The following is an 8,343-nucleotide window of genomic DNA, read 5'->3' as shown; positions in this document are numbered from 1 at the left end:
GAGTAAAGTTGGTTGACAAAAAGACGACATGTGTAGAGTTAGACGTAATAGAGTTGGTCTAGCCCTAATTGAAGAGAAGTCTATCCGACATCAATGGCTAAAGCGTATTGATAACCTCAAAAAAGGTTAATATAGACCAAACTTGACATGAGAGGAGGCCATAAAGGAGGGATAAGAGTATCACCAAAAAACGACGAGTTGATTCCAGGATCATATGGGTTTAAGCTCTTGACAACGAGTTGATTTCAGAATCACATGGGTTTAAGCTCTTAACACCAGCTTGTCGGGAGGCTTTGTTGATCTCTTTAACCTTTGAAATCAGAAAGGACCTGATCAAAACTTCTTATTTCAGAAAATATGCATCCCTTCCTCTAAAAACTAACTGCAGGCTTTAAAACGACCATTACAAATTTTATAGGGAGGTTCCAGAAATATGCTACAGTGCGATTTTGCTGTCTTTTATAAGAGCAGTTTTTTCATTGACCAAAGGGGTTTCCGTAAACGGAAAGAGCTGGGGAGCTGGGGAGGCGGCCAACCGGAAGCTACCCCCACCCAGCCGAGACGCCGAAACAGATATAGTACTGTCGCATTGTACAGAAAACTACAACCACAAAACATACCATGGTGCTACCAGAACGCCGAACCACTAGACTAGACAAGGAGCAACACAGTAAAAGCATTTCTTTAAGTGAAGAAACGCGGGGTGGATGCGGATGACTCAAATCAGCCATGTGTAACAGATTAGCACACTTCTAAATCACCTCCATCGTCTACGTCATCTCAGTCTTCATCTCCGTCCTCTTCGACATCGTCCTCACTGATCTCGGAGTCATCCCCACTCGTCTCAGAGTCATCTCCATCCCCTTCAAGATCCACACTCATCTCAGAAGCATCATCATCTCCATCTTCAAGTTCCTCCAGACCTGCACAAAGAAACGATGATCCATGATTGGGATAGCAAACATTTGTGTTATGAAATTCCTTTAGCCAGCAGACCCAATAAATGAAAAAACATTCCCAACTGAACGCATTGGAATAAACCAGTTTAGTAGATCTCCTACATACCCATCTCATGCAATTCGGGACACCACCTGAATAAATTGAAACAAGATAGCATCCATTAGGTTCTGAAACAAAAAAGACTTCTATAATGCAACAAGCGGATGTTTCTAGAGTAAAGCAACATATACTGCAACAACAATCTATACACATGAGTGAAGAACAAATTCACCTGTCTGTGGCAGCAATCACTTCTTCATGGAAATCCTCCACTGAGTCATATTGATTCAGGAAATAAACCCCCGTGGCACCCAACACATCGGTTCCTTCAGATTAATCAAAGATATAATTAGTGTTGGTGAAATTTAAAATCCCAGCAACATAATGATAAATTAACTAATGAAATGCAGTTGAAGTATCATATTTTCAGCAAGCAAGTTGGGCATCACAGAATCCTGATATGTGCTAGGTTTTTTTTTCAAAGGACCGCATAATAACATCATCTACAAGACATATCAACATAAAAAGACAAAGATCTAATCAAGCTGGACAACGATCTCATAAATAAGATGCCATATGAAGCTGGACAACAATCTTAGAAATAAGATGATGTCTGTACATGAAGTTCCAAACTGTGTTCCAGATTGAACTGACTTTTCCACATTGTGCTGTCTTTATTGATTCACTCTGCATGTATTAGTTGAATAGACAACGAGACACTCCTTTCGGTTTCATGAATGAGGATAAATGTAAAGGATTAAAATAGTTTTGTGGTAGCAGGATATAGAAGATTTATTAATAGATTTTGATGGTTGAATGTAAAGAAAATACATGTGGGATCTGGGACAGTGTGTGTGTGGCTTAAAAAACTGTCGCTTGCAAAATGCTGGCACGAGAAGCTTGCTGCACATGTTTGCATGGAACTCTGATGAATGAAGCTATGCCTTTGGATTGCACTATATAAGTCCAAGTTTTGTTGTCTGAGTCTCCCTGTTTGGAGAATTAAGGGAAGGGGATCAGAGGGGCAAAAAAGATGAGGGGTCGCAGCGGAAGGCCAGGAATATAGAGGTAACAGAGGAAAAAAAGTTTTCACTCCAGCAGCTCGCCACAGCTGACAGGCCACCAAGAATTTCAGTCCAAGCTTACATGAAGAACAATGACTGCTTTGGGTAAGAGAACAGAGGCGTGTGGATGAGGGATGTGCGAGAAAAGTGGTGGACGGTTACTTTAAAACGTCTCATTAAGTAAATTGGATTGTTACACAAGCCAAGCTGTACCAGCATCATATAGTGAATTTCAAGCATAATGGACTGATGTAAACAAGAAATACTGTGTCAGAACAGCCTAAAAACAACATATACAAGACAGGCCACCACCAAGTATGGTGCATTCTGTGTTGGGAGAAGAACCTTACTCTGAACCATCTATCTATGTATCTATCTATCTAGAATAATGGCCATCCGTGTCAGCACAGGCTTATGGACAAACAAAGAGCACCATAACAGTAAGGAAACATGAACTGCAACCTTAAATATTGAAATAAAAAAAACAAAGTTATATCACCCTGCATTAAATTAAAGGGTGTGAGACGATGCGCTATGTGCTCAATAAAATTATTAACACTTGCACAGAATTAATCATGCTAATGTCATATACACGCAAATCTGCAAATCACTTAAGAGAGAGTGAGAACAAGATGGGTACCAGGCAAGTGATGATATTCGGTGAGCTCCGGTGGAAACTGCCAAGCATGGACCAGGCGGGAGGAGAGGTCCGGCATCCCCGAATCTTCAAACTTCTCATACTGCACCACACTACTGTTCTGCAGGTTGACAGAGAAGATGTGCTTGTCCAGGAAGAAGTAGACCTCGTGTGCCTTCATCGGGTTGACAAGCGCCACGGTGGGGATCACATCCCCGTGCAGCGGCGTCCTTTTGTAGGTCTCATGGTTCCAGATCTCAGCCAACCTCACTTCGTGCGTCGGCTTCCATTGCGCCTCTGACGGATTGTTGGAGGACAGCGTCCACATGCTGACCACCGGTTCGTGTCTGGGGCCATGGATCTGCACGTACCGCAGGCTGCCTTCGCTCACCTTTAAGCAGCGGTGTATGTCACCGTTGATTGTGGACGGTGCAAAGGGCAGCTCGTGTTGTACATGCGGGAACTTGATTTGGTGAAGCACCGGTTTATCGTCGAAGGGGTCGCAGGCAAGTATACAGTAGGAGAAGTCGAACTACCAGAGCAAACCTTCATGAGTGAGAACGCCATCACCGCGCCACTGTTGCTTATCCAAGATTTTCGAGCAGTCGGGCTCCTTCTCGACCCACGAGTACAAGTCGACCGTGTAGAAGAGCGTGAAGAAGACATCTTCTTCGAAAAAGCACGGGTTGAGATCGGCCACCATGAGAAGCCTGCGGTTGTGATTGCGGATGAGGCCAACGCAGTAGTGGCAGTTGAAGCCGCCGTCGTGGGGGAAGATGCCCATCGTCATGCGGAAAAGCGGATCGCAGATGTAGAAGGTGAGCCCGAACGAGGTGTAACCGCATAGCAGAAGGTGGCCGCTGCGGTCGGCAGCCGCGATGTAGGGGTACTCGACGCTTCCGGCGGGGCTGGCGACGCTACTCTCGACGAATAGGCGGGAAGGTAGCGGAACCTTGTTGAAGGAGAACGTCGCGTTGGGGAATTTCTGGGGCTTCATCACATCTTCCGACACATCCGGAACAGCGTACATGATGTACCACTGCTCCTGCGCCGCCGGGGCCATTGCTGGGTGTGTGTGTGGTGGAGGGTGGGGATGGGGATGGGAGGAATTGGATGATTAGGGTTCCCTGAGATGTGGGATGGGAGGAATTGGATGGGATGGGAGGAATTGGATCGATTAGGGTTCCCTGAGATGTGCGCGGGGATGTGGTCGATGGGAGTTGGATTTTTTTTTTAGGAAACCAAGTTTATTCATTCATAAGCCACAGAATGTGGAATACATCTCGGATCATGGGGTTGGCCAAGCCACACGTGCCGCCCCTGACATAAAGAACGAGCAAACTTGGCTATGCTATGAGCATCGTTATTCGAGTTTCGACTTTTAAAAATGAAATTACAAGTAAACATGGTAGCTCTATGAAGTATCTCTAAAACAATGGTTTCATATTTTCCACGGTTGGAATTGTGGATATCCATGACCACCTGCTTCGCATCAGATGCCAATATGAAATTCTCTCTTCTCTATATAGGCTGAAGAAGGTGCTCCCTTCGGGTTGGGTACTTCGGGGCAGAGGCCCACAGCCCAGCCCAGCATGCAAAACGCTTTGGGCCACCCCCGATTAAACAGATTGGGACAAACGTCTATTGTAAAGATCATGGGCAACTTGGCACCTTCGATTGCCGTCCGATCGTGGTCATTTCGACCGTCTGCCTGGTTTCAATCGTTGGATCTTCACCGGTCGTTTCACCTTGTTTCACTTTGTTGGTTGTTTTTGCTTGTCGGTGTCTAGGAACCTGACATTGGGTTGTGTGCAACAACCCTTTGTGAGATCGACCAGGGACCAAACACGCTACGTTACCGAGGGCATCGATCGCCGGAGAGGAAACAACAAGAGGTAAAACACACCGGAGGTACCTAGGTTCAGGCCACTGTAGAGGTGTAATACACTACTCCTGCCTAAGGATAATATTGTTGTGTGTTCACAATGAACTGGTTACAATGTATGTGGTATGTTGTGAATGAGGCGAGCCTCCGGCTAGGTAGTAATCCTTTATTTATATCAAGGTTGGTGCTCCCCTTGTTCTACGGGGGTTGCCACATGCCCAGAATAAATCTAGGAGAGAGGAGGGGGTCAACAATAATTGTGAAACTTGACAAACAGTAGTAAAAAAAGAGTTCCAAAAGTCCAAGAAAGAATTAGTATAGGAGAAAAAAATAAACATACAAAAAACTATTTGGAAATAAGAATATAAATATTTGAGCTTCTTTACAAACTTATTTTGCAGATTTAAACCTTCTTTACAATTGAACGTAATGCAAGAAAATATAACTGGGGAACCATGTTAAACAAACAGCAGATTAGTTTCCTCATGGAACTGTTCCTTTGAGTTGAAAAAAACTCTTGCATTGGGACCCTTGAGAATAAAAAAGGGAAATATGTTTCCCAAAGAAATCGGTTGCTCGTTTACAGAACTGTTTCAGCTGTCTTCAGACATTGTTTACAGCCGAAGGTCTTGCAAAGAAACTATCACTAGACCAGCAAGAGAAAAAAAGATAGCTCTATTGTTAAGGAAACATTTTTCGCATGGAAGTATTCCTTTGAGTTGAATCTTGCAGTGCAACTTCCCTTAAAGGTGACAGTATTAATGAGACCCTTGAGAATAAAAAGAAGAAATATGTTAATTGGAAGGTGCAGAACATTTAATCATTGGGATTCTTTTGGGTGAACCCTGTTACACTAACTAATAAGAATAATGAGACCCTTGAGAATAGAAAGAATAAACATGTTAATTGGAAATACATGTTGATTTCAGAAGTTACCTGAGGTTACTGTCATATGCACAACAAGTAAAGTTTGGCCTTCAAAGCTTCACTTGAATATGTGGAAACCCTATTGAAACATATACATGATTAGAAGAAAATAATTTCACTGTTCGGTATGAAAGAACAGGCTCTAAGAAAAAACATCTCTTTTCTATCATTGGGAGACAAAATAAATAGAGAACTTACATGTCTCTGTAGGAAATAAGTTACTAACGGGAGCTGAATTTCATTGTCCTTGCAAGTTACAATCTCAAAAAGGAATTTTTGACGTAGAGCATGTAAATCATCCTACAGTATTTTAGAAAAAGTGATGTTTATTTCCTGATATGTTCCAATTAATGACCTGAAAAGGAAACATATGTCTATCGCTTACATTAGAGAAACCCTCCAAACCGAGACCTTTGTACTTGCTAACATACTGAAGAAGGAAAATTCTTGAGTCATACCTGTGAAAGAAAAATAATAGAACAATCAGTTCCATACTTAGGATGGAAATTATTGTGAATTTAAAATACTTTTAATCTGCTTTTTTAGGAGAAAGAACCAAAAAGTTGTTGGTGGCTGGTACAAATCTTGTAAAATGGGAGAGTTCCATGGAAAACCCACCTAAAATTGACCTTGGGAGCTGGTACAAATCTTGATTCAAAATTTCCTATGCTGAAAGAACTAGAATTTCCGTATGTAGCAGCAAACAAAACCTTGAATTTGTAGATAACAGCACTAATAGTTGGTAGAAATGTATCACCACTGTAGTATGGGTTCATGATATCAAAAAATTTGGCTCTGAAGTTAGCAATGATTAAAATCCATTGTTTTTCTTTGAATATGGGCATTTTTACCTAGGGAATTGTGGAAAGTTACAATCTAATAGTGTAACCTCTTTAAAGAAGAAAAATCTATAAGAGCAGTTTGTACAAAAGAACTTGTCTTACCAAGGAAGCATTCAATAAACTGAAGCCAACATTACTTTCCTGTAAGATTAGTTGGTTTGCAGGATCTGAATGATTTAGCATTGGGTTCATTAGATTCTCCTGCATGTTTGTTTCCCAGAAAATGATTGATAGTTAAGAAAAGGAAATATCGATGATGTGAAAACAAAAACTGAGGAGAAGAATTCAAAATATAGGCTGACCATGTCGTCAATGCTAACTGAAGGAAATATGCCCTAGAGGCAATAATAAAGTTATTATTTATTTCCTTATATCATGATAAATGTTTATTATTCATGCTAGAATTGTATTAACCGGAAACATAATACATGTGTGAATACATAGACAAACAGAGTGTCACTAGTATGCCTCTACTTGACTAGCTCGTTAATCAAAGATGGTTATGTTTCCTAATCATGGACAAAGAGTTGTTATTTGATTAATGGGATCACATCATTAGGTGAATGATCTGATTGACATGACTCATTCCATTAGCTTAGCACCCGATCGTTTAGTATGTTGCTATTGCTTTCTTCATGACTTATACATGTTCCTATGACTATGAGATTATGCAACTCCCGTTTGCCGGAGGAACACTTTGTGTGCTACCAAACGTCACAACGTAAATGGGTGATTATAAAGGTGCTCTACAGGTGCCTCCAAAGGTACATGTTGGGTTGGCGTATTTCGAGATTAGGATTTGTCACTCCGAATGTCGGAGAGGTATCTCTGGGCCCTCTCGGTAATGCACATCACATAAACCTTGCAAGCATTACAACTAATGAGTTAGCTGCAAGATGATGTATTACGAAATGAGTAAAGAGACTTGCCGGTAACGAGATTGAACTAGGTATTGAGATACCGACGATCGAATCTCGGGCAAGTAACATACCGATGACAAAGGGAACAACGTATGTTGTTATGCGGTCTGACCGATAAAGATCTTCGTAGAATATGTGGGAGCCAATATGAGCATCCAGGTTCCGCTATTGGTTATTGACCGGATACGTGTCTCGGTCATGTCTACATTGTTCTCGAACCCGTAGGGTCCGCATGCTTAAGGTTTTGATGACAGTTATATTATGAGTTTATGCATTTTGATGTACCAAAGTTTGTTCGGAGTCCCGGATGTGATCACGGACATGACGAGGAGTCTCGAAATGGTCGAGACATAAATATTGATATATTGGAAGCCTATATTTGGATATCGGAAGTGTTCCGGGTGAAATCGGGATTTTACCGGAGTACCGGGAGGTTACCGGAACCCCTCGGGAGGTATATGGGCCTTAGTGGGCTTTAGTGGAAGAGAGGAGAGGTGGACAGGGCTGGGCCGCGCGCCCCTCCCCCCTAGTCCGAATAGGACAAGGAGAGGGGGGCGGCGCCCCCCCTTCTCTCTCTCTCTCCTTTCCCCCTTCTCGAATCCTATTCCAACTAGGAAAGGGGGGAATCCTACTCCCGGTGGGAGTAGGACTCCTCCTGGCGCGCCCTCCTCCTGGCCGGCCGCACCCCCCCTTGATCCTTTATATACGGAGGCAGGGGGCACCCCATAGACGCAAGTTGATCCACGTGATCATATTCTTAGCCGTGTGCGGTGCCCCCTTCCACCATAATCCTCGATAATATTGTAGCGGTGCTTAGGCGAAGCCCTGCGACGGTAGAACATCAAGATCGTCACCACGCCGTCGTGCTGACGAAACTCTTCCCCGACACTTTGCTGGATCGGAGTCCGGGGATCGTCATCGAGCTGAACGTGTGCTAAAACTCGGAGGTGCCGTAGTTTTGGTGCTTGATCGGTCAGGCCGTGAAGATGTACGACTACATCAACCGCGTTGTGCTAACGCTTCCGCTGTCGGTCTACGAGGGTACATAGATCACACTCTCCCCTCTTGT

The 8,343-nt window shown here is 43.1% G+C and overlaps 1 protein-coding gene across 1 annotated transcript; it reads right to left on the bottom strand.

The window, feature by feature from the left end:
* Positions 1-447: 447 nt before the first annotated feature.
* LOC125536641 lies at positions 448-3,056 on the bottom strand. Its single transcript, XM_048699894.1, has 4 exons — positions 2,704-3,056; positions 1,232-1,325; positions 1,066-1,091; positions 448-923 (listed from the first exon to the last, which is right to left on the bottom strand). Exons 1-4 carry the CDS (start codon positions 3,026-3,028, stop codon positions 781-783), a joined length of 588 nt encoding a protein of 195 aa, XP_048555851.1. The 5' UTR covers positions 3,029-3,056; the 3' UTR covers positions 448-780.
* Positions 3,057-8,343: the final 5,287 nt, after the last annotated feature.

This window comes from Triticum urartu, chromosome 2 (assembly GCF_003073215.2).
Source record: "Triticum urartu cultivar G1812 chromosome 2, Tu2.1, whole genome shotgun sequence".
Classification (NCBI taxonomy): domain Eukaryota; kingdom Viridiplantae; phylum Streptophyta; class Magnoliopsida; order Poales; family Poaceae; genus Triticum; species Triticum urartu.
Note: the sequence above shows the minus strand (reverse complement) of the source record. Positions and strands in the feature narration are given on the sequence as shown.

What these genes read in the sequence shown, in the direction of transcription:
- LOC125536641 (XM_048699894.1), bottom strand. Translation starts at nt 3,028, where the DNA reads ATGTGGACGCTGTCCTCCAACAATCCGTCAGAGGCGCAATGGAAGCCG. An exon ending in GTGATTGCTGCCACAGACAG is followed by an intron (nt 1,092 to 1,231) that starts GTGAATTTGTTC and finishes CAATTTATTCAG; the next exon opens with GTGGTGTCCCGAATTGCATG. An exon ending in TCCCGAATTGCATGAGATGG is followed by an intron (nt 924 to 1,065) that starts GTATGTAGGAGA and finishes TTCTTTGTGCAG; the next exon opens with GTCTGGAGGAACTTGAAGAT.